This window comes from Solanum dulcamara, chromosome 11 (genome assembly GCF_947179165.1).
Source record: "Solanum dulcamara chromosome 11, daSolDulc1.2, whole genome shotgun sequence".
NCBI classification, from domain to species: Eukaryota; Viridiplantae; Streptophyta; class Magnoliopsida; order Solanales; family Solanaceae; genus Solanum; species Solanum dulcamara.
Window position 1 is genome coordinate 61,306,087 of NC_077247.1, and position 26,708 is coordinate 61,332,794.

At 35.8% G+C, this 26,708-nt stretch overlaps 2 protein-coding genes, 1 long non-coding RNA gene and 1 pseudogene across 5 annotated transcripts; all 4 read right to left on the reverse strand.

The window, feature by feature from the left end:
• Positions 1-736: 736 nt before the first annotated feature.
• Positions 737-26,134, reverse strand: LOC129873476 (uncharacterized; annotated as a pseudogene).
• On the reverse strand, positions 7,805-13,549 carry LOC129873477 (uncharacterized). 2 transcript variants are annotated; one of them, XR_008762723.1, is made up of 6 exons: positions 13,043-13,549; positions 12,604-12,717; positions 12,144-12,208; positions 11,815-11,866; positions 11,660-11,707; positions 7,805-7,892 (listed from the first exon to the last, which is right to left on the reverse strand). XR_008762723.1 is itself a non-coding variant. In XM_055948579.1 (5 exons), exon 5 carries the CDS (start codon positions 9,963-9,965, stop codon positions 8,736-8,738), a length of 1,230 nt encoding a protein of 409 aa, XP_055804554.1. In that variant the 5' UTR covers positions 9,966-11,707; positions 11,815-11,866; positions 12,144-12,208; positions 12,604-12,717; positions 13,043-13,549; the 3' UTR covers positions 8,475-8,735. The 2 variants fall into 2 exon arrangements, 1 of the variants encoding a protein (XP_055804554.1); XM_055948579.1 differs by lacking the exon at positions 7,805-7,892 and having other exon boundaries at positions 8,475-11,707.
• On the reverse strand, positions 14,481-15,264 carry LOC129873483 (uncharacterized). The gene is made up of 2 exons (XR_008762725.1): positions 14,947-15,264; positions 14,481-14,871 (listed from the first exon to the last, which is right to left on the reverse strand). It is a non-coding gene; the product is annotated as an uncharacterized LOC129873483 (long non-coding RNA).
• Positions 19,722-21,239, reverse strand: LOC129873479 (nuclear pore complex protein NUP98B-like). Of its 2 annotated transcripts, none has more exons than XM_055948584.1 (2): positions 21,094-21,239; positions 19,722-21,007 (listed from the first exon to the last, which is right to left on the reverse strand). In XM_055948584.1, exons 1-2 carry the CDS (start codon positions 21,149-21,151, stop codon positions 20,340-20,342), a joined length of 726 nt encoding a protein of 241 aa, XP_055804559.1. In that variant the 5' UTR covers positions 21,152-21,239; the 3' UTR covers positions 19,722-20,339. The 2 variants fall into 2 exon arrangements, with proteins under 2 accessions (XP_055804559.1, XP_055804556.1); XM_055948581.1 differs by having other exon boundaries at positions 19,723-21,007; positions 21,085-21,239.
• Positions 26,135-26,708: the final 574 nt, after the last annotated feature.

A 26,708-nucleotide genomic window follows, 5' to 3' on the forward strand; every position in this document is an offset into this window, starting at 1 on the left:
GAAAAATGTATTAGATATTGAATATTATTTAATAGCAAAGGTAGAATAGATATAAAGAGGTAAATTATCTCTTAATTTTTCAAATTAAATAAGTATTATTGGATAACTATTTTTAATATACATTAAATAAGTAAAGATGTACGAAGGAAGTAAACCATAAGTTCTATTTTCAGAAATTGTTTAATTATGTGAATTTGTTTTGTATTAATACATGTTTTAATACAAAAAATGTATTATATTTAAATTATTTAAAAATTATACACCAATTATAGAATAATATTTACAAATCTACATACCTAAGTTGAAGAATCACTAACAAAATTATTATTATTATGCTCCAAGTATATTTTTTCTTTACGACCAATTATTTTCCTATATTTTTTCTTTACGATTAATTATTTTCCTGGATAACTATAATTTTTGTTTTTCCAATATTTGTAGGTTCCTTAATTTTTTTCTTTTTTCTCCGTAATGAGAAATAGTAAATAAGGTAATTAAATGATATATCATACGTATATGTATTTTAACTCCTCCTACGACTTACACATTTTGTTATGGAGGATCTATTAGCTAGTTCACTCGAAGAAGAGAGACGGTTGCATAATCTCAACGCAGACTATAACCCCATTGATCCACAACAACTTGGATCAACGGGGATCAAAGTGCATAAAAGAGAGAGAGATTATGCAACCGTCTCAAAGTGAGCAAATTGTAAAAATTTATCAGTTGGAAGACATTTTTACCATTCAAACATTTGGTTATGCCACAAAATCAACCAAGAAAATTTGAACTCACAATTAGAAGTGTGACACCCTAAATTTCCACTGCCCTCCCACTGGTCCATCTATGTACTCCTTCCTAGTCAATTTGTTGATGCATCTTTACATTAAGAAGAGTTATCTCAGTTGGCTTGTTGAGACCTTATCCAACTGGAGGTTTCTGGCTCTCATCCAAATAGATGATCACCTCACAGTGATTAAACTGTACAGCAGAATCAAGATCAAGCTTCCGGACATCTGTTTCTCCTAAGAACTTGATGCGTCCATACCTATGTCTTCCTACCAAAAAGTCCTTCACGTGGCAGCAAAAACCAACTTCTTCCTTCTCCTTTGATATCAACTCCTCCATAGGATTCTGTGTAGTAATTAGTACGTTGAAGATTTGGTATTATCCCATCCACATCCTTATCATCGCCACAATTAACATGATGCATCTCTTCAGGCTCTAACTTGGGCTTATCACCAAGCTATCTCTGTCATGCATCCCTACATTTTAAATAGAAAAATGAATTATTACACAATTAAACAACAAACTTGGTTAGTTTGGTTCTTAATTCTTGGAACATGTAAATATCAAGTCAACTTTTATATCCTTGGATATACTCAAATAGATAACATATGATAATTTTTCTAGTGTCCAAAGTCTTGTAAAGAATCACCAATCCGTGAAGTTAATTGGTTTTAATTTGAAATATTAGAGATTCCAGGCTTTGAGCTTTAGGAAATGGGATCTTGATGGAGCAGACATAAAATGGTACCAGATATTATGTAATCTACTAAAACATTACATGTTAGTATGATAATTCAATTATGCATCTATTAGAATCTGGCTTAACTAATCAACGAAAGGAAGGCATGCATTCATATGTTCATTAACAAAGAAAGCTAACAAAGAAAGCTTACTGATCACAGATGAATCAGCCCCCAGTGAAAATTTTGCGGTAGGACGAACACAGTCCCTTGAAATGATGATGACTTCTATCCTTAGTACACCAGAAACGTTTTCTTTTTCCAGTGTTTTACTCGGATTAGAGAAAAATATGGACTTCTCCTGTATTTTTTCACCAAAAGGATACCTGTACTTGCAATCTTTGCATATGATCCGTGTTTATCTTAATTAACTTACCTTTAGGTCCGTCAACCAAAGCATGCCACGAACTACTAAACAAGTCTCACATAAAATTATACTTCTCATGTTTGGTTTATCACTTGTAGATTTGTATTTCTGAGGTGGCAACCTATGCTGACTTAGAGATGAACGTGAAATTATCAACAAAGATCTTTGTCTGATTGGAGAAGGGCTGCTAGAAACTGCAACCGACAACAGGAGAATTTTCATAATAGCCTACAACTTTTGTTTTCACCTTAAACATAAACAATATGAGTTTAAAAATCATAGTGAAGCTATAAAAACATAATCATGCCTAATACTTTGAAGAGTTCGTTTGGAACTTGGACAACTATATTGATGTTTATATCTTATTGGAGAAATACTGGAATTAATTTATATAAACCTACTTGATGCAGTAAAAAGAACAAATATAAAACCAAAGGCCAGCAACTAGATGCAGTTACATCCTTGACAGGAAAGCATCAGTAATTACAACACAATAAAAGTAATAAATATATTTCAAGGTGCATAACATTTATAGCAATAGTAATGAGAAATCCCAGTAGCATCATGTAACTGCTAGTGAGTATGATACTTGGTTCGAGACCAATGAACACATCCAGAAGCAACATTAATTATAATTAGTTGTTCAGAAATGTGAAACTTACAGGTAAACTAGAAATTCCATACTGGATGGATGTTGCCAAATTCGGGTGCTCAACCAAGATTTGGACTAAAGGTTGTGTTTCAGCAGGAGGCATAATTGGTGGCAGATTAACTTCCATGATTCTCAGAAAGTAAAACCTGAAAATATGTTAGGGTATAGCTGGTGCATGAGAAAGTACAAATAGAAGGATCACGGAGGCAAGAAAAAGAAGATACAAAATAAGAATAAAACGATCAGGTTAAAACAGGACTGTGGAGTAATAACTGAGGCAGCGGAAATAAAGGGAATGTCAGGAAAGTCTAGAAGTCAAATTAGGCATTTAATAACAACGCAGTAAAGTAAAACAATAGATGGTTAAGTTTGATACTCACTGTTGGCCATTGATACTTGGCTGACAAACTCCTTGTCAAATTTCTGAGCAACTAGCACCTTCTTAAAAAAATAGGTGCCGGGAGGATTAGTTACATGGATTACAATCCAACATACTATCAACTTCAAAAAGAGTAAGACATACTGCACTAAGTACCTGTTGATGGGTGAGAAGTGTCGGCTGTTGGAAGTGTTGCTCCAACTTTAGGAGTCATTTCTGGCTGCAGAGGACCAAAGAACAGAGGCTGCAAGAGTAGCAACAACTTAGATGTACAACATCACAATAGAAGTGCTTCACCGATTTTAGAGACCACAAGGTTCCTTTTATATTATTTATGAGAGAAAGCAAATGGCAGAGATACATAAATGAGATCTAATTGCATATACATTCAGAAACAATTACAGTATTTTGACTCGTAGCAAGTGGAGTGCTTGAAACATTACAAAGTCCCGTTGGAGTAGGCTGAGACTGCTTTAGGCAATTCAAGCACAATGTGGATAGTGGAGTGCCTCTTGTAGTTAAAACAGGAGTGGGAGAAAAAGAGTTCTTTTGATCGAAAACATGGGCGGATGGTTTTGCCAACAAAGGATATGTGGAAGGTGAGACTGAACATGGAGAAAAAAAACATCTGAGTCAGTAGATTCCACTCTACTTCCAGTGCCACAAGTGTTTAACAATGACGTATTGGGGAGAAATATATGGGAAGTGGACTGGTGCGACTTCGGAAATGGGGTAGATGCAGTTGCGTAGAATTTTCATTTGATAGAGAGTCAACCCCTGCTCTTTCCACTGCAAATGTACTTGGAAAAAAGGGAATAAAAAGGTTGATCAACAGTTGCTTGATTAAATACTGGTGATATGAAAGGCCGCGTGTTGTTGATGACACCAAATCCCCGTGTGCCGCAAATACCAAATGAAGAACCACATTTCTGACCTGCAGATTCATCCATGAAGTATAAAAAAAGTTAATGAAATACAATGTAGATTTCTTTGTTAGCTACAGATAAGAAAACAAGTTAAGGATACCTTTATCACCTAATTAGTAGTTCTCTCATCCTGTCTTTTATCTTTATAAGTCTGCACTCCACAAATGGATTGAGTTTTTGCACCATCAGGTATTGTGCTATCTTTATCTGGAGTTGCCATGTATGACGCTGTTCTACTTCCTTTCTGATTAATACCAAATGCGGACTTTACATAACCAGAGCTCTTGAGCAAAGGTGTTGTACTTTCTTCTCCTGGTTTGCAAATTTGATCTAAAGATTAAACACTTAAAATATCCAAAAATATAAAGTAGGAATAAATAGTACTTAGTACTAATTTTTAACAAAAGATCAACATGGATTTCAGATTAATGTAGAGCATATAGTAATGCACATTGAATGGTATCTAATCTCATATCATCTAGATCATCTCCTCCTATACATTAGAAAATGAACAGTAAAGTAAACCTTTGCTCCCTGACATGGATACTGCTGCTTGGCCAAATGAATAGGAATCAAATCTTGGGGTGCCAAAGTATGAGTTGCTTGAAACACCAAATGAAGTAGGTTTTAGAGATCCAAATATGGAGGAGTCTAAGACATTGGCATCCCTGGAGGCCTGGACCACAACAGAGGCTCATTGGCCACACTGTTAACGTCATATTTCCTTTCCAAACGTTTGTAAAGTGGATGAGCCCGGAGATATGTTTTGTGTTTGACCAGATGTAGCATTTGTTGCTGCATTAAAGGCTAATGTCCCTGCAGTTGAGAAAGCAGATTGAATTGATTTGTTAATCACTAATTAAAGACAACTACAAGGCATCAATAGCTGGCACAAGAAATCCCACTGAGATATTCCAGTTATTACTATCATTTTTGGAGAAGAGTACAATTCAATGCGCATAGCTACTTTCACAAGGAGCAGATTTAGATTTTCAACCAATTCCAAAGCCGCCTCGCTGCTCTAGAGAAGTTAATATTATCTCTCCTTTCATGAAGTTGGCAGTATTAAGCGTAGCATCTATGTATGTCAATTCTCACCTGGACCAGAGGTGAGAAAGAAGCTGTACTTAATCCATTTGGCAGAGAAATCATGGGAAAACATATTCAAAGAGTGTATAGGTCATCCTCATGCAATAGCTTAAGTGGTCTTTCTTCTGAATGTATTTGGTTTTAAAGGCTAATGTTCCTGCAGTTAGGAAAGCAGATTGAATTGATTTGCTAAACACTAATTAAAGACAACTACAAGGCATCAGTAGCTGGCACAAGATTGGTTCCAGAAATAGTAAGCAATAACATTACCCACCATAAGAAATTCCACAGAGATATTGTAGTTATTACTAACATTTTTGGAGAAGAGTACAGTTCAATGTGCATAGCTACTTTCACAAGAGGAAGATTTAGCTTTTCGACCAATTCAAAAGCCGCTTCGCTGCTCTTAAAAAGCAAGTATGATATCTCTCCTTTCATGAAATCGGCAGTATTAAGTGCAGCATCTATATATGCTATTCCTCACCTGGACCACAGGCGAGAAAGAAAGATGTACTTAATCTATTTGGCAGAGAAATCATGGGAATAACATATTTAAATAGTGTCAGTAAGATCATTCCCATGCAATAGCTTAAGTGGTCTTTCTTCTGAGTGTATATGGACAGAGACCAAAGAATTTGTTCAATTAACTTAATTACAGGAAGATATGCACATATAAAGGTTGCAATAACATATTTGAAGAAGCATAATCTGAATCCACATAGAGAACAAGTTAAGGATACCTTAATCACCTAACTGGTGGTCCTCAAACCTCAACTCCTCCTGATTTTTATCTTTATATTACACAAATGGGATTGAATTTTTCCACCACCGGGTCCTGTGATATCGTTCTCTGGAGTTGCAATATATGGTGCTATTCTACTTCCTTTCTCATAAATGCCAAATGCTAAGTTTCCAAAACCAGAGCTCTTGAGAAAAGGTGGTATACTTTCTTTTCCTGGTTTACAAATTTGATCAAGATTGAACACATAGATATCCAAAAATATGAAGTAGGAATAAATAGTACTTAGAAGTATTTCAGAATAGGCCAACAAGGATTTCAGATCAATATAGAGCATAAGATTACAGAACAAAATTTTCCCTCAAAATGTTGATTAGTCTGCTCCATACATGAGAAAATGGACAGTAAAGTAAACCTTTGCTCCCGGCGTGGATACTACTGCTTGGCCAAAGGAAGAGGAATCAAATCTTGGGGTGCCAAAGTATGAGTTGCTTGAAACACCAAATGAAGTAGGTTTTAGAGATCCAAATATGGAGGAGTCTAAGACATTGGCATCCCTGGACCACAACAAGAGGTTCATTGGCCACGCTGTTAACGTCATATTTCTTTCCAAATGTTTGTGAAGTGGAGAAACCCGGAGATATGTTTTGTGTTTGACCAGATGTAGCATCCATTGCTGCATTAAAGGCTAATGTCCCTGCAGTTAGGAAAGCAGATTGAATTGATTTGCTAATCACTAATTAAAGACAACTAAAAGGCATTAATAGCTGGCACAAGAAATCCCACTGAGATATTCCAGTTATCACTGACAATTTTGGAGAAGAGTACAATTCAATGCACATAGCTACTTTCACAAGGAGCAGATTTATCTTTTAAACCAATTCCAAAGCCGCCTCGCTGCTCTAGAGAAGTTAATATTATCTCTCCTTTCATGAAGTTGGCAGTATTAAGCGTAGCATCTATATATGTCAATTCTCACCTGGACCACAGGTGAGAAAGAAAGCTGTACTTAATCCATTTGGCAGAGAAATCATGGGAAAAACATATTCAAAGAGTGTCTGTAGATCATTCCCATGCAATAGCTTAAGTGGTCTTTCTTCTGAGTGTATTTGGACAGAGCCCAATAATTCATTTAATCAACTTAATTACAGGAAGATATGTAAATATATAGGTAGCAATAACATATTTGAAGAAGCAGAATTTGAATTCATGTAAGATGAATAAATATCGTGACCATAGGTTGTCAAATTTTTAATTAAGTTACTAGGACTTCGAAAGATTGCACCAAGCTTTAAAACTTCTGTTGTTAGAAGTCTAGGGATAGTTTCATTTAAAGGGAAGCTTAATAAGAATACTACTAGTATTCCAGAGTAATAGGAGTGCACACTGTCTATCTGTCCACCTGGTCATTTATGATTGTCTATTTACCTCTTTCATTTTTAATTTGTTTTTCTTACTTTTTTTTAGTCCATTTAAAAAAGAATGCTTCTTTCCTGTTTTGGCAACTCTATAATTCCAACTTTCACATGGCATGATTAAGACCAAAAGATTAAAGGACATTTCGGTATATTCTACATATCTTTCAAGACAACAAGGTTCAAAAGTATTCCTTACTTTCTTAAACTTTGCAGCAAGTCAAAACCAGACAAACAAATTGAAAATGAGAGAGTATAATACCAAGAACTCTTCGTGATAATATACATGGGAAATTGCTGAAAGTAAAAAGTGTTCTCAATATATAGAAACAGATCTTCATGTTCTCAAGTATATATCATGGATATGGAGAAGGATAAATAAAACCACATAAACTATATATCAACTAACTAGAACCAATGTATGAGACCCACAAAGAAGCACAAACACAGAACCAAAAAGAAGAAAAAGAGAGGAACATGCCCAGATTCAGTTATCAAGAATGCACAAAAGTGGAGAAATTAAAAAGTATGTTGTTAATATATGAGAACAGTAAAAAATACCTTTATCACCTAACTGGTAGTCCTCAAACCTCAACTTTTCCTAGCTTTTATCTTGATAAGTCTGCATTCCACAAATGGATTGTGAATGTTTGCACCACCAGGTCTTGTGCTATCTATCTCTGGAGTCTGGAGTTGCAAATGTATGATGCTGTTCTACTTCCTTTCTGATTAACACCGAATGCAGACTACTTTCCAAAACCAGAGCTCTTGAGCAAAGGTGTTGCACTTTCGTTTCCTGGTTTGCAACTTTGATCTAAGATTAAACACTAAGGATATCCAAAATTAAAAAATAAGAACAAATAGTACTTGGTACTAATATTTAACAAAAGAACAAGATGGATTTCAGATCAATGGAGAGCATATAGTGATGCACATTGAACATTATATAATCTTATATCTGCTCCAATATATGAGAAAATGGCTTATAGAGTGAGGAAATAGTTTGTGCTCCGAGGATGAGTCAGTGGAAATTTTTGAAAGAATTAATAAAAGGGTGGTGGGGGTGGTGAAGCATAGGAAACTCCTATTACTGGTGGCAATGGACCTGCATATACCGGAGTCTATTCCATTGATGACGTGAAATTTGTTATTATCACAAATAACTCCAATTATTTAACTTTTGAAATTTTTATAGGTCGATTCAGATTATGGTTCAAAATTTTAATCCTAAGTTATGAGATTATAAATTAATATTTTATACATATAAAATAAATTTCTTAAAAATTAAATATAGAATTTAGCTCAAGTAACTCTATTTCGAATTCGCATTTGATTTGTACATCTATTTCTAACGATCATAATCTCATTTAAAACTTTTAAAATATTTAATATTATTTTATTTAACTTAAATATTAATAATTTTACAACTTTTGTATGACGTCCAAAACTAATGTTCAATCACGGAAGCACACACTTCTTAATTGTCATTGTTCGGTCACTTCCTTTTTCATTAACTGATTTAGAGACCTTAGAGTAGATTGTTTTCCTATTAACTTTTGATCTTAGCACCTACAAATGAAGCTATCCAACTTATTGAGTGCTCAGACCATCAATATCATACATTTTATTGAAATAAATTTCACAAGGAATAACCACACAAGGAATTCCAAGTATCTTGGATATAATTGGGCTGATGCAAGTAATAAAGGGTGGAATCTGGCATGTTTGAATTGTTGTTGGGGGCTGGTGAGTCTCTTGCATGTCTAGCATTTGTCTCCCTTTGTTTGGATATCTGTGGACCTGTACAAACAAGTAGCCAAAGACCCACACAAATGTGGGGGAAGTATAGGCTGCTGCAAACCTGTAGCCAGCTAGTGGAATTGTTCAGTTGTATGTTGTTGCAAGCTATCTTCAGGAGGAGATCATTACTCATGATCAGCTCCTTAGGGTACCCGCACCTACATACAAAAACAAAGACAAAGCAAAGAAAAGAAAAGACCTCAAACAGTTCTTTGGAGCTTGTTAGCTTTAAATCGGTTAATTTTTTCAAAGTCGCTCGACTAACGTCTCCAATTATCCGATTGAGGTGAAAATTCTTAGGCTTTGCAATTACTATATTTGCTGTGTTCCTGCAACATTTGGAGGTCTTTTGGACAAGATAGAAGCTCCAAATTGTGAAGTGCACTATTGGGAGGCTTAAGTCGGCTAACATTTTCAAGGTCGCTCGACTAACGTCTCCAATTATCCGTTGGAGATGAAACTTCTTTGGTTGTGCAAATATAGTATTTTCTGTATCCCTGCAAAGTTTGGAGGTCATTTGGACAAGTTGGAAGCTCCAAGTTGTGAAGTGCTCCATTTGGGGACTTAAGTCGGTTGACTTTTTCAAGGTCGCTCGACTAACGTCTCCAATTATCCGTTTGAGCTGAGACTTCTTGGGCTTTGCCCCTACTATATTTGCTATGATCCTGTGCAATATGGATTCCTTTTGATGTTGCATGGTGGTTTTGTTTGTTGTTGCAGTTGTGGCATGTGCAGGAATTCTGAGTGCCTGACCTTTGTTGTTGTTGTTGAATTGCTTGTTTGTGCAGGTGTTGTATGACTGCTGAGTCTCTAAGGCAAGTCCAACCTTGGAACAGCTGTGGTAAATTTCCAGTATACACCTGACTGTCCCTCCACTAGTTGGATGATATGGTGCCTGTGTATTTATACCTACAAGGCCAAAAAGGAGAAAGACAAAGAAGAAAGGTTCTATTCTAATCCTAACCTGTAAAATAAGATTGGTTATTTTAAGAAGGCATAAGCCAAGGGAGGTGTTCCCTTTTACCATGGTCCTAACTATAGAACCTTCAAATTGATTATTACTATGCATAGCAATAAGTAATTTGAATAGTAAGTTGGACCAAGGAGGCTGACAAGGTCATGGTGGCTTCTTGATTCTCTTAAGCCTTCTTCTTCTGAAGTTGGCCATTTCCAGTTTGTCAAACTCAAAGTAAGCTCTTGCCTCTTTGGGAAGCTCTTGTTTATTGAGATATATCTGTGGAGTAGTGCATTTGTGGCTATGTTTGGACAAAACATCAGCTGTAAAATTGGTTTCTCTGTAAGTGTGGCTGCATTTGAAAACCTGGAATTGATGACTGATGTCCTGCAGCTGTTGGAGTTGTGTTCTGACAGTCCATGGTGGTTGAGCTAGGTGTTTTATCCATCTGATTACTAGCTCAGAGTCCACTTCAAGGATCACTTTAGTATATCCTAATTGGAGACACCAAGTCAAACCAAAGATGGCTGCCAATATCTCAGATTGGTTGTTTGTACCTTCTCCAAAAGGGGTTGAGAAAGCAAAGAGAAGATCTCCTTGATTGTTCCTTAGCAATCCTCCCCCTCCTATTTTTCCAGGTTTGTGAAGTGCACTACCATCAGTGTTCAGCTTCACCATGTGAGCTGAAGGTTTCCTCCAGTAGACAGTACTAACATTAACTTCATTAGTACATTTTTCCACAAGAAGGACCAGTTCCTTCCATCTATTTGGCCAGCTGATATAGGAGTAGGTAGTGCTTAGAAGGTTGAAGTTATCCTTGAAGACTGAGTAGATCACTCTTGTAATATTGGACTGCTTCCCTCCATATTTGATGGTACATCTATTTTTCCAAAGGTTCCAACATATGAAGATTGGAGTTGCTTGTAGGATAAGTTTATGGACCTCATTACTGTAATTACTGGACCACCACCTCATCATCAGGTTTCTAAGTGGTGTGTATTCTTTACTAATACCCAGAGAATCAGAAAATACACTCCAAACCTTCCTGGCAAAGTTTCCAGAAACAAATATATGGTCAATGGTATCCAAACCAGCTCTATGGCAATAGTAACATTGGGCTGGGGCTTCTCCAAAGCTGATAAGTTTTTCATTAGTAGGTAGTTTCCCTCTAAGTTCTCTCCAGAGTAGGAAGGAACACTTAAAAGGAATGTGTTTGTGCCATGTTTGAGAGTTAATTCTTGTCTTACTCCTTTTGTCCCTGATAAGTTCCCAGGCAGAAGAACAACTAAATTCCCCACTGCTATTAGGCTTCCAAGAGGCCTGATCAAGTTTGTGGGGCTGGTAGTTGATGTCGCTGGTGTAAAGCAAGCATACAAAACATATTTAAAATGACCACACAAAAAGGAAGTAACACAGAAGATAAAGCACAAAAAAAAAGCGGGTGGGGTGGGGGGGAATACATATAAATATATTGCAAATGAAGCACCGGGATTGAGATGTACATGTACATCTTACAATAAAAGCAAAAACAAAATGTAAGCATCAATATTGTGTTGTGTACAGCCATAACAGTTTTCCCAATTACAAGTAAACCACAAAATAATAAATAAAAGAACATCTGGAAAAAGATATTAATGAACACAAACTGTCACACAGCCTATCAGTTGAGGTAATGCATGCAATCTTATAGACAATAACAATCATTCCAACTTATGAACATCATAGTTGTCGGGCATAATAAATTATGTACAGAAGCATCAATACAATAGAAAAGATTATGTCAGCCCAACATTTTGCAAAAAGATTACCATATCTTTCTCCCATCAACTCCAGTCCATCTCGTGAGACACTAGATCCTTCAAAAGAGAGTACCACTTCAGGTGATTAAGTAAAATAATAAATTGAGCAGAACGTTCGGCACATCAAAATGCATTAGATCAATGTCAAAGAAACTAATTCTTACCATTGTCAACAACCTTAATATAGCAGGTGTCAATGCCTATAGCAACAGATACCTAGTGGAAAGCGGAAAGTGGAAACTGGGTTAAAGTTCAACCTAGGAGTACACAACTTATAAAAATAAAAAGAACAGTCCTACAAGGAAGTAAATCTCATGGAAAAAGACACAAGTGTTGGGATATAAGAATATTCCTTCGGAAAAAAAATTATGATACTAGAATGGACCATCATACTAAGAGGAGAAAAAATAGTATCAATTTTCATATAAAGCATATGCCCACGTCATCAGAAGTAGCAAACAAAGGAACATAAGAATTTATTGAAGAGCCTCACCGGTCTCTGCCTTTTGTGCAAGCAACACAAAAATTTGCAGGTGCAATTAGTCCAAGCGATTAAAACTGCATGAAAGACGACTTGCCATCGTTAGTCACTTAACTATGATGTTTTCAGCAGCCCAGCTTTACTGATCCTCAAAACATTAACAAAATCAGAAAGGATGAACCATAATTCCCCATTCTCTTATATGGCACAATTTTCCATTTTTAAGATACAATCAAAGTCAAAATATCTAGACCATGTAAAGGAAATTGGCCAGTGAGGGCGTTTACGAAAGCCTGTCCAATTGAATGTCTTCATTCAAGATACTACAAATCACAACTTCTTATAACTAAACTACTTAATTTTCTTTAGAGTTGTGAGAGTGGGGCCTTCAAGAACGACTCCACATCTTCCCATTCAACACCTACTAAAGTCATAACAAGTATTGAAACTTTGAAAGGGTAAATTAGCACACCTTGGTGGCACCAGCTTCGAGGCTGTTGAAAACCAACTCCTCAACAACAAGATAACCCCTGACCGAATTGAACTCCAAATAGCCTCACGTATTCGCTTAATGCTCCCCATTTCCCTAAAAAAGTAAAAACAAATTCTTGAACATCCTTAACATAGGCTGCGAGAATGACAACATAATTTATTTCTTTTTAAAGATTTCTTGAATTTGCTTGATATGTTCCATGACAATAAATGCTTAAAAACTACAATTTCTTCAAAAAGCCAACAAGTTCTTGAATTTTTCTTAAAGAGAATGCATGCCAACAAGTTCTTGATTTTTTTCTTTATAGTATGCAAGAATTCCAAGATGATCTGACAATATTGAGTTCTCGAATTTTCCTTTCTTCCCTTTTTAATGGATAGAAGAAAACCAAGATAATGGGAAGAGCAGTTGTATTTACTTGAGCAGATAGAACGGCGGGAAAATTGATTAGGGTTTTGATCGGACGTCGTCAATGTGACAGTTAATAGCAGCAATCCGGTGGAGTGATCTAACATGCATAGGTAGCGTATGAAGTTGGGGAAAACAAATTCTTGAACATCCTTAACATACACTGGGAGGATGACAACATAACTTACTTTTTAAAAATATGCATTTGAGAATACTAACGTAACTTCAAAAAGCCAACAAGTTCTTGAATTTTCCGTCTTCCTTTTCATGAATGGAAGAATATCAAGATGATGGCAAGCAGTAGAATACCAATAGATAGATCGACGGGAAAATTAATTTAGGGTTTAGGGTTTTGATCGGACATCGTCAAATAGCAGCAATCCGGTGGATTAATCTAAGATGAGCAGGGGAAAATAGGCGGTCGGTGCATATGATGGAAAAATATGCACCGGTAGCGTATATGATAAGCAGGCTTCCGTAATTTGAAAGCAGGGGAAAATATGATGGGGTGGTCAGTTCTAACATGCGCAGGTGGTGTCTGCTTTATAGTTTTCCAACTAGTTTAATACACGCGAAAAAAGATTAAAAAAAAAGTAATTAACACACGCGGAAAAGAAAAATACACTAGGTAATAAGTGTACAATTATTATAGATCAATGCAGAATATGAAATTTATGGAAACAAATCTTAATTCTAAGTTATGAGATTATAAATTAATATTTTATAATTTATAATATATTTTGATGGTATCAAATAAGAATAAGAAAAAAGGCACTGACGCAAATACACGTTTGATACCATGAGATATATATATATACTCTGATGGTATCAATAAGGAAGAGACAATGCTTCATCAAAATTATTTGATACCATTAAAGTATATTATACTCTGATGCTATCAAACAGAATACCATCAAAATATAATATACTCTGATGATATCAAAAAGGACGGAACACTGACATAAATACTTTGAACCTAAAGTCCAAATCGGATAAATAGATTAGGGTAGGTCTAATTTGAGTAAATACTTTACCTAATGAGTCTAGTTTATGTTATTTTCCCTTATATTTATTCCTAGATGGGTCTTTCTTGTTAATTAATTATGAAACCTATTACCATGTGACAATCTTCTTCTTTTTTTAGTTTCATGAATGTTACTTGTTACACTCTCATCTCAATTCACGTGACAATCTTTTATTTCTTTTTTTGCTTAATGAATGTTAACTGTTACTCTCCTTTTAATTCATGTGACAATCTTTTATTTCTAATCAGTCATATAAAATAATATCTTTTAATATTCAAAAAATGCTCTTAATTATACAAAATTGAACAAAAGTATCCTCGATTAATAATTTGATCAAGAAATGCTCCTGCCGTCAATAATTTGATTCAAAAATGCTCCTACTATTATTTAATTAATAAAAAATAAAGAGGGTTAGAAAGTTACACATACAAATTTAATCATCTCAACAATTGAAGTTGAGTGAACCATCAGTTAGATTTCTTTACATTCTACACACATTGAGTTACTTTAGCTTTACGTGAATACAAAAGTGTGTTTTAAGAGAGAGAGAGAGTTGCTCTCACCAACAACTAGTGTTACATTTAGTACATACATATATTTGTTGAATTTGTATAGATGTACACACCTCTTATCCATCAATATAGGCATGTATACCTTCACATTGTACACATCAGGACCTGAAATGTATCCTGAGAGCTTGAATGAACCATCATTTGCATTCAATTTATTAGGGGAACTTAGATGAATCCCAAACTCACTGGACAATAGCGGAAATGGAGAAGGAGAAGCAAGTGTGCAATGCCGGTCATCCTCACTGCATGCAAATGAACAAATTCTAAGAAACCAGACAGAAAATATCCTTAAGTTAGCTGATGTAACAAAGATGGACCTTTCAATATCAATAATTGAAGGAGAGGATGTACAAGAGTAGAGACTCTTTCAGAGAATGCAAATACATCTTTGGGCTTCCACATCATGTATGCAAACCAAAGGATCAATCAGGTCAGAGTACATCTTTAGAAGTAAAGTATGTAAATAAATACTTTTCATTTGTTTGAATTATGAGAAAACTATAAGTTCTTGGAGTGCGTTTGCTTCCTTCAAACTGGTTGATTATAAAATACGTCACGAACAATGAATGCAAAAAGGAAAATCCCAACAAATCTCCTTATTAGCAAATACCTTATGTATCAGGTAGGCTTATACAGAATTAATTACCTATTGTACCAACGTTTTGACTACAATCATCAACTCCAAGGTACAAACACTTGCCTTCCTATAAACAACGGCAAGAACAAGGACCAAGTAAGGACGAACCCAGTCCCTTGGATTTTCCCTTGGAATGATGATGACTTCTGTTCTTAGTACACCAGAAGTGTTTTCTTTATCCATGAAAAAGGGTACCTACATAAACAAATATTATAGTCCTGTTAAATTTTCCAGTGTTTTACCTGTGGATTAGAGGAAGATATGGACTTTGTCCTGTATTTTTCACCAAAAGAATACCCGTACTTGCAATCTTTGCATATGATCTGTGTTTATCTTATTTGATTTGAACTTTTGGTCCATCAAACAAAGCATGCCCACGAACTACTAAACATGTCTCATAAAATTATACTTCTCACCATTGGTTTATCACTTGTAGGTTTGTATTTCTGAGGTGGCAACCTATGCGGACTTAGAGATGAATGTCGAATTATCAACGCAGATCTTCGTCTGACAGGAGCACGGTTGTTAGAAACCTGCAACACAAGAGAATTTTACATAATAGCCTACAACTTTTGTATTCACCAATATGAGTTTAAAAAACATCGTGAAGCTATAAAAACATAATCATGCCTGATATTTTAATTTGAAGAGATTGTTTGGAATTTGGACAACTATACAGATGTTTATATCTGATTGGAGAAATACTGGAATTTATTTATATAAGCCTACTTGATGCAGTAAAAAGCAAACAAATATAAAGCGAAAGCCAACAACTAGATGCAATTACATCTACCTTGACAGGGAAGCATCAGTAATTACAACACAATAAAGGGGCAGCCCGGTGCACTAAAGCTCTCGCTATGCGCGGGGTCCGGGGAAGGGCCTGACCACAAGGGAGTAATTACAACACAATAAAGGTAATAAATAAATTTGTCTTTCAAGGTGCATAACATTTATAGAAGAAGTAATGAGACATCCCAGTAACATCATGTTACTGCTAGTGAGTATAGTATTTGGTTTGACACCAATGAACACATCCACCAGCAACATTAATTATAATTAGTTGTTCAGAAATGTGGGACTTAAAGGTAACTAGAAATTCCATACTGGATGGATGTTGCCAAATTCGGGTGCTCAACTGCGATTCCGACTGAAGGTTGTGTTTCAGTAGCAGGCATAATTGGTGGCGGATTAACTTCCACGGTTCTCGGAAAGTAAGACCTGAAAATATGTTAGGGTATAGCTGGTGCATGAGAAAGTATAAATAGAAGGATCACGGAGGCAAGAAAAAGAAGAATAAAAAGATCAGGTTAAAATGGGATTGTGGAGTAATAACTGAGGCAGAGGAAATGAAGGGAATGTCAGGAAAGTCTAGAAGTCAAAATTAGGAATTTAATAACGCACGCACTAAAGTAAAACAATAGATGGTTAAGTTTGATACTCACTGTTGGTCATTGATACTTGGCTAACCAACTCCTTGTCCAATTTCTGAGCAACTAGCACCTTCTTAAAAAAACAGGTAGCGGGAGGATTAGTTACATGGATTACAATCCAATATACTATCAACTTCAAAAAGAGCAAGACATACTGCACTAAGTACCTGTTGATGGGTGAGAAGCGTTGGCTGTTGGAAGTGTTGCTCCAACTTTAGGAGTCATTTCTGGCTGCAGAGGACCAAAGAACAGAGGCTTCAAGAGTAGCAACAACTTAGAACATTACACCACAATAGAAGCGCTTCAGCGATTTAATAGACCACAAGGTGCCTTTTACATTATTTATGATGGAAAGCGAATGGTAGAGATATATAAATGAGACTAATTGCATATAGGTTCATAAACACTTACATTATTTTGACTCGCAGCAAGTGGAGTGCCTGAAACATTAGTAAGTCCTGGTGGAGTAGGCTGTGACTGCTTTAGGCAATTCAAGCAGAACGTGGATTGTGGAGCGCCTCTGTAGTTAAAACAGGAGTGGGAGAAAAAGAGTTGTTTTGATCAAAGTCATGGCCTGGTAGTTTTGCTAACAAAGGATACGTGGAAGGTGAGACTGAACATGGAGACAGTGGAGATTGGGTATGTGATAGAGTGGCAGATGTTGATAAAGCCCATGGATTCCTTAACGGAGAAAAGGTGGAGGTAATGGAAGAACTGGAAGCTGGTTTTAAAGGTAAAAATGGCCTTGAATGGATCCATGGGGAAAAGAAACATCTGAGGCAATAGATTCCACTTTACTTCCAGTGCCACAAGAGTTTAACAATGATGTGTTGGGGGGGAAATATATGGTAGATGCAGTAGCTGTAGAATTTTCATTTGATTGAGTGTCACGCCCTGTTCTTTCCACTGTAAACGTACTTGGAAAATGGGAATAAAAAGGTTGATTGGTTAAATACTGATGATTTGAAAGGCCTCATGTTGTCGATGACACCAAATCCCTGTGTGCCGAAACACTAAATTAAGAACCACATTTTTTACCTGCAATTTACCCATGAAGTATAAAAAGTGTTAATGAAATACAAGGTAGATTTCTTTGTTATCTGCAGATAAGAAAACACATTAAGATACCTTTATCACCTAACTGGTAGTCCTCAAACCTCAACTCCTCCTGACTTTTATCTTGATAAGTCTGCATTCCACAAATGGATTGAATTTCTCACCACCGGGTCCTGTGCTATCTATATCTGGAGTTGCAATGTATATTGCTGTTCTACTTCCTTTCTGATTAATACCAAATGCTGTACTGTTTTAGTGCTTCGAATAGTGCTTAGTTGTATACATCACAAAAATTATAGAAAAATACAATTGAATATAGATACTTGTTCCCTTACATTTAAGCTTAATATTACAGTCGGGGTGTTTGTGCAACAGCGGAAACAAATCAAGTAGGTTTTTGTTAAAATATTCTGAACTGAACGCGCATAATTGTAGGTTGATTCAGTGGAAGGAGGTGTTTCTAACCAACTGGTGTTATCAAGGACCTCTGGATACCATCAAGATGATGCCACTGAAATAGCCAGAAATCATCAAAACAAGCTCTTTACCGACCAATGTCCCTGAGGCCTCATCATGTGAAGCAAGACAGAACTTAGTATTAGCATTCTAAATTATTAGTAAACAACTAAAGTTTAAATGATATTACTATCTATCAATTGTAGATGACATGCCACTCTGAAAATCTATGGAGGCACCCTAACACACTGACACAACAGGGAGACAAACATTGAGAATCACACAACATGGACTGTTGGTATAGTTCTAATATCATGTTAATAAAATCGATATTCAACATAACCAACTCACAAAAACTAACTCAAAAGATGGAGACTTTTTTAGTAACATAGAAGATAAATGTTAGACGACAGAATACAAATGCATTAATGACCTTTGAGAATTTTGTTCACATAGCGGCCTTCTATTCTCATTGAGTTCCTTTTAGTATCACACATTGCTACCAAATTGACACAAAACAGTCGATGAAAACAAGCTATGGGGGAGATGCCTGCCCCAGTTACCTAACTTAGAAATATTTATGTAAGGAACAAAGAATGAAGCTACATTCTAAAGAGGAATCTTTAGTTTTCTGCTTAAGTTTATTCTTGAGTATTTCTAGTTTTTATGTTTCCCACATGATTAACAGGTATCCTCCTACTTAGCTAAGCTGATAATATATAAGTTTAACAGAGTAAAATATCAAATTTACCATTCAAGTTCTAGAATAGGGACAACTGCTACGCTTCTTTGAACTAATGCCCACAAACTAAGCATAGCATAAAAAACGGTAACATTTTTAACTTAACAAATAAAATCTAAATAGCAAATCAAAAATAAAAAGAAAATAAAGGTTTCATTTTTTACAAAACCTGAAAATTACTAAGGACAACCACACCAAAAATTCTGTTGATTTCATAAAAACAAAGAGTTAGTAATTAAACTTGTTTGATTATCACAACGGGGGGATGATAGCCTTCTGTACGAAGTAACTACATCAATAATACTATACCCATAGTTGTAGGCAGCTGTAATAAATAATAAGTTATAACTACAACAAAAGCACAACTTTGGCTCACTGACAGACTTCACAACTTCAAAAAATGCATTTTTTCATATAGCAACTCTCATCACATACGGTTGACTTCTCTCTGATCATACCATTGGTACTCCACTTGATTAATAACAAGCGGAGTAAGAGCTATTTCGAGAAGATCTTCAGTTTTTCAATAGAGATATTGCTAACTCCAATAGCTCTAATTTTCCAAAATCATAAAGTTTCTCTGTTACTTACCATGTGCTAAGTATATCTGTTGGAATCAAGTTTTCAGGTTTAAAGTTATTGACAACATTTTTCATCAGAACGGGCTAGTGAATCTTTAAAAAGAAAAAGATAAACCAATAGGAAAATAAAAATGTAAGACAACATAAGTTTAACAACTCACTGAATCCCCATTTTGATGAGAACGTATTTTTAAGACATATTATTTAAAAGTAATGGTGCCAATTAATAGAGCTTCAGGCAGCACTTCTACAGGTATAAGATATAATATTTTTCAGGTATCTATATGATGTCAAGTATCACAAACAGTGGCATATGCAAAACTCCGTACAGTATTCACAACATACAGATCAAATGTAGTCAAGTTGCAACTTTGTTAAATGCCATTGGTACATCTTCAGAATCATGATCAATGCACCTACACAAATTCATACATCATAATACATGAATATCTTTAAACCCAAATAACGATAAAAGTTAATGGCGAAAGAACCAGAGATCACCAACATAGCAATTGCATGAATGCATGTCATCTGAGTCAACTATGACACATAAGCAAAAGAAGAATGCCAAGTTTAATTAGATTAAAGCAACAACCCTTCATTTTGGACCAAATTGATGCTAAAACAGAAAAGTTTTCACCATAATAACCAATGCAAACAGTTGCTATAAAGGAATAAACTTACCTGAGTGGAGTAGCAACAACTTAGATGTACAACATCACAATAGAAGTGCTTTACCGATTTTATAGACTACAAGGTGCCTTTTATATTATTTATGACAGAAAGCAAAATATATAAATGAGATCTAATTGCATATACGGTCAGAAACACTTGCAGTATTTTGACTCACAGCAAGTGGAGTGCTCGAAACATTACAAAGTCCTGGTGGAGTAGGCTGAGACTGCTTTAGGCAATTCAAGCATAATGTGGATTGTGGAACGCCTCCTGTTGTTAAAACAGGAGTGGGAGAAAGAGAGTTCTTTTGATCAAAAACATGGGCAGATGGTTTTGCTAACAAAAGATATGTGGAAGGTGAGACTGAACATGGAGATAGAGGGGTAGATGTTGAATAAGACCATGGATCCCTTAATGGAGAATAGGTGGAGGTAGTGGAAGAATTGGAAGCTGGATTTAAAGGTGCAAACGGACCTGAATGGATCCATGGAGAAAAACAAACATCTGAGGCAGCAGATTCCACTCTACTTCCAGTGCCACAAGTGTTTAACCATGATGTACACTGGAGGGAATATATGGGAAATGGACTGCTGTGACTTCGGAAATGGGGTAGATGCAGTTGCTGTAGAAATTTCATTTGATAGGAGTCAACCCCTGCACTTTCCACTACAAATGTTCTTGGAAAAAGAGAATAAAAAGGTTGATCAACAGTTGCTTGGTTAAATACTGGTGATATGAAAGACCATGTGTTATCGATGACACCAAATCTCTGTGTACTGGAAATACCGCATTTCTGACCTGCAAATTCATTCATGAAGTATTAAAAAAAGTAGATTTCTTTGTTAGCTACAGATAAGAAAACAAGTTAAGGATACCTTTATCACCTAACTGGTAGTCCTCAAACCTCAACTCCTCGTGGCTTTTATCTTTATAATTCTGCATTCCACAAATGGATTGAATTTTGCACCATCGGGTGTTGTGCGATCTATATCTGGAGTTGCAATTTATGATGTTGTTCTACTTCGTTTCTGATTAATACCAAATGTGGACTTTACAAAACCAGAGCTCTTGAGCAAAGGTATAGTACTTTGTTTTCTTGGTTTGCTAATTTGATCTAAAGATTAAACACTTAGGATATCCAAAAATATGAAGTAGGAATAAATAGTACTTAGTACTAATATTTAACAAAAGATCAGCATGGATTTCAAATCAATGTAGAGCATATAGTAATGCACATTGAATGGACATGAAGTAAAGTAAACCTTTGCTCCCTGACATGGATACTGCTGGTTGGCCAAAGGAATAGGAATCAAAACTTGGGGTGCCAAAGTGTGAGTTGCTTGAAACACCAAATGAAGTAGGTTTTAGAGATCCAAATACGGAGGAGTCTGAAACATTGGCGTCCCTGGACCACAACAGAGGTTCATTGGTCACACTGTTAAAGTCATATTTCTTTCCAAATGTTTGTAAAGTGGATGAGCCTAGAGATATGTTTTGTGTTTGACCAGATGTAGCATTCGGTGCTGCATTAAAGGCTAATGTCCCTGCAGTTAGGAAAGCAGATTGAATTGATTTGCTAATTACTAATTAAAGACAACTACAAGGCATCAATAGTTGGCACAAGAAATCCCACTGAGATATTGCAGTTATTACTGACATTTATGGAGAAGAATACACAGCTCAATGTGCATAGCTACTTTCACAAAGAGCAGATTTAGCTTTTCAACCAATTCCAAAACCGCCTCGCTGCTCTAGAAAAGTAAATATGATCTCTCCTTACATTAAATTGGCAGTATTAAGTGCATCATCTATATATGTCAATCCTCACCTGGACCACAGGAAAGAAAGAAAGCTGTACTTAATCCAATTGGCAGAGAAATCATGGGAATAACATATTCAAAGAGTATCTGTAGATCATTCCCATGCAATAGCTTAAGTGGTATTTCTTCAGAGTCTACTTGGATAGAGCCAAAGAATTCGTTTAATCAACTTAATTACAGGAAGATGTGTACATATAAAGGTAGCACAAACATATTTGAAGAAGCAGAATCTGAATCCACATAAGATGAATAATTACCGTGACAACAGGTTGTCAAATTTTTAATTAAGTTACTTGGACTTCGAAAGATGCACCAAGCTTTAAAACTTTTATTGTTAGAAGTCTAAGGATAGTTTTTTTCAAAGGGCAGTTTAATAAGAAGAATACTAGTATTCCAGAGTAATATGAATGCACACTATCTATCTGTCTACCTGGTCATTTATGATTGTCTACGTACCTCTTCCGTTTTAAATTGTTTGTCTAACTTTTCTTTTTAGTTCGTTTAAACAAGAATGCTTCTATCCTGTTTTGGAAACTCTATAATTCCAACTTTCACATGGCACGATTAAGACCAAAAGATTAAAAGACATTTCAGTATATGCTATATATCTTTCGTCCAAGACCACAAAATTTCAAAAGTATTCCTTACTTTCCTAAACTTCGCAGCAAGTCAAAACCAGAAAAACAAATTGAAAAGGAGAGAGTATAATACCAAGAACTCTTCGCGATAATAAACATGGAAAATTGCTGAAAGTAAAAAGTGTTCTCAATTTATTGAAACAGATCTTCATGTTTGTTCTCAAGTATATACAACAACAACAACCCAGTGAAATCCCACAACATGGGGTCTGGGGAAGGTAGAATGTACGCAGACCTTACTCCTACCAAGGTAGGACGGCTGTTTCCTGGAGACCCTTGGCTCAGTAAAAGCATAAATGCATAAAAAATGTTAGATAAGAATAGGAAATTAAAAGCTTTATGAGAAAAACAACAAACAAATAACGAATAGATAACAAATAAATACAAACAAATAAATACAAATAACAAATAACGATTAAATAAATAATGATAGCGTAACAGGTTCAATAGAGTAATCAAAGCATAGAAAGTAATAAATAATAACAGAAATAACAGAAATCAAAATTCACAGCGCAAGAGATCGTAATGCACTACTACGCCTATGAATAGAGAAGAACAACGAGACTATGAACTAGCATTCTACCCTAATGTGGGTCCTCCAAACCCTCCTATCTAAGGTCATGTCCTCCGTAAGCTTTAACTGTGCCATGTCCTGTCTAATCACCTTTCCCCAATACTTCTTCGGCCTACCCTACCTCTTGTGTAACCATCCATGGCCAGCCTCTCACACCTCCGCACTGGGGCATCTGTGTCTCTCCTCTTCACATGTCCATACCATCTCAGTTCTCAAGTATATATCATGGATATATATGGAGAAGGATAAATAAAACCACATAAACTATATATCAACTAACTAGAACCAACACATGAGACCCACAAAGAAGCATAAACATAGAACCAAAAAAGAAAAAGAAAAGAGGAACATGCCCAGATTCGGTTATCAAGAATGCACAGAAGTGGGGAAATTAAAAAGTATGTTGTTAATATATGAGAACAGTAAAGGATACCCTTATCACCTAACTGGTAGTCCTCAAACCTCAACTCTTCCTGGCTTTTATCTTGATAAGTCTGCATTCCACAAATGGATTGAATGTTTGCACTGCCGGGTCTGGTGCTATCTAGCTCTGGAGTTGCAATGTATGATGCAATTCTACTTTCCTTTCCGATTAATACCAAATGCAGACTTTCCAAAACCAAAGCTCTTGAACAAAGGTGTTGTACTTTCGTTTCCAGGTTTGCAAATTTGATCTTAGATTAAACACTTGGGATATCCAACAATATAAAATAAGAACAAATAGTACTTGGTACTAATATTTAACAAAAAGCAACATAGACTTCAGATCAATGTAGAGCATATAGTAATGCACACTGAACATTATATAATCTTATATCATCTGCTCCAATACATGAGAAAACGGACACTAAAGTAAACCTTTGCTCCCTGACCTGGATACTGCTGGTTGGCCAAAGGAATAGGAATCAAATCTTGGGGTGCCAAAGTGTGAATTGTTTGGAACACCAAATGCAGTCTTGGATATCCAAGAATGGAGGAGTCTAAGACATTGATATCCCTGGACCACACGAGAGGTTCATTGGCCACACTATTAACGCCATTTTTCTTTCCAAATTACATGGCATGTGCCCGTGCTTAGCATGGGCCCAACACTGCAACTTACATGTATACAATTATACAAAACTAACTTTCACGATAGCCACGAAGCAAAAGGAAATTGAATTAATTTAATCCAATGATATCCAATTCAACTATAAAGGTGAAAAGTATTCTGCAACTCTACCTTATTTAAGTCGCCCAAAAAAAGAATTCATTGAAGAGCCTCACCGGTCACTGCCGTTTGTGAGAAGAAGAAATAATATCTTGGAGGGAAAGGATGGGAGGAATATGTAGCTAAGCACTAGTTGTTAATTCTTGACATCATCTGCATTGACAAGGTAACCGTGAACGATGACGAGCTAAACTCAAGTGCAGAATGTATTTGGATAAAGGTCTAAAAGGCAAATTAGATGTTCAGCTTGTCAATAACTCCTATTACTATGAAATCACTTATGAGAAAAGAACCACTAAACCCCAAAAGAGACCAGTACTATTATACAAGGCGACGGAGGATAGTTCAGCACCTGCTGTGAAGAATCGTTCAACACCTGATTCTACTACACCTACCGGCAAAAGTAACAACAAAGGTAAAGGTGTAGCCATTCAAGAATATAATAGTGATGACGACTACTGGCTCTCATACGACTATTGGTTGTAATACATTCTCGCCCATCAAACAAAGCAGTAGCTTCATACTCATGCTCAAGTTTTTTACATGTTAATCAGCTGTAGTCTCATTTTTGTCATGTTCTTGTATCTTATCCTCTAAATCGTTTCTGCATTATCGGGGAACCCGCAATTAACATGTATTATATTTTCTCCATTCTTTTTGATAGATCGCCAGAGTTTGACTTAGGAGAAAGTTTACTATGTAGCAAAACCCTTTGCTCTCTTGAAATGTTTATTGTTAGTGTTTAATGAGGCGAATTCAAGATTTAAAACTATATGAATTCAACTTCTAAGGTTGTAAGTAATGAATTTTTACACGTAAATTTGTACTCTGCATTGGATATACTGGATTCAGGTAATCGTGACATTTTAACTCTAAACCCGTCAGGTCAGGAATGATTGGGTAAGCAAAAATCAAGAGACAAAGTTCAAACTGGAAGAATTGTCTGTCTTAGAAGCAGCAAACACATTGTAATAAGAAATACAACACTCAAAGCAGTAAAACAAATATGTATGAAATGTCCTTGTTAACATTGGCCTGTTTGGTTTTGCAACCAAAAGAAGCTAGAAACTTGGTTTTGCATTGTTCTCCCATAACAACCGGAAGATTATTTTGCTCTATGGACTCCGGGAACAGCTGTGACACAAGAGCCTTGCTGGTCAGGGGGTCCTTTTTAATACGTTGAATTCCAATATGATTAGTAATAAATAATGATGCTTAGCCAGTTTTAACCTATTTATATCACCCACATTAAGCTTTCAAAAAAATGGTTAGCTATTTTGAAATATTTTTTACAGAAAACAACCCAAACCGATTCTCACAAAAAAAGCCCTAACACAAACTCAATTCTACAAAAATAAATCTGAAGACTCACACTCGTTGTCCAACCCAAACAATTAAATAATAAATACCAACAGAAAATCTCACCTTAAATTCCACAGTGGTCATTGAAGGCTCCAAAGTCAAATCATATAAAGATCTTGGGCAATTTAGGTTCAACAAAACATTGGATATATTTGAGATCGACTTCGCTGCTCATCGCTATGTTATTAAGTAATATTTATGTATTGGTCCTTTGGAAGCAAATCTTGAATTGATATCTGCATTACGGAGGTCAAGGAAAACAAAAACACCGTAAAAAACAAGCATCGGATATAGTAAATGCTAACCAAAGATTAGTTTTCCGTTTTCTTTGTTCAGGAAAATACACTAAAATAAGTGGTTACAGAAATATTGAAGGACCTGCAAATTAAACAGTGGTTATTAGGGAAACAAAGCGTAGAAAAGATAGCTTATCACATCTCCTATCCATCAATTTGGGCCTGTATACCGTTCACTATGTAAACATCAAGAACTGAGATGTATCCTGAGAGTTTGAATGAACAATCACTTGCATTCAATTTGTTAAGGGAACTCAGATGAATCCCTAAACCCACTGGACAATAGCGGAAACAGAGAAGGAGTAGCACGTGGGCAAAGCCATGAAAATGAACAAAATCTTAAGAAACCAGAGAGGAAATATCCTTGAGTTAGCTGGAAATAACAAAGACAGACCTACCAATATCAACAAAATTGTATGAAACATTGGGATGCACAAGAACCTTAGCAGAGACTCTTTCATAGAATGCAAGACTCTCTTTGGGCTTCCACTTAATATATGCAAACCAAAAGATCAATCAGGACAGAGTACAACTTTAGAAGTATATTTGTTTGAATTGTGACAAAACTAGAAGTACTTGGAGTGCATTTGCTTTCTTCG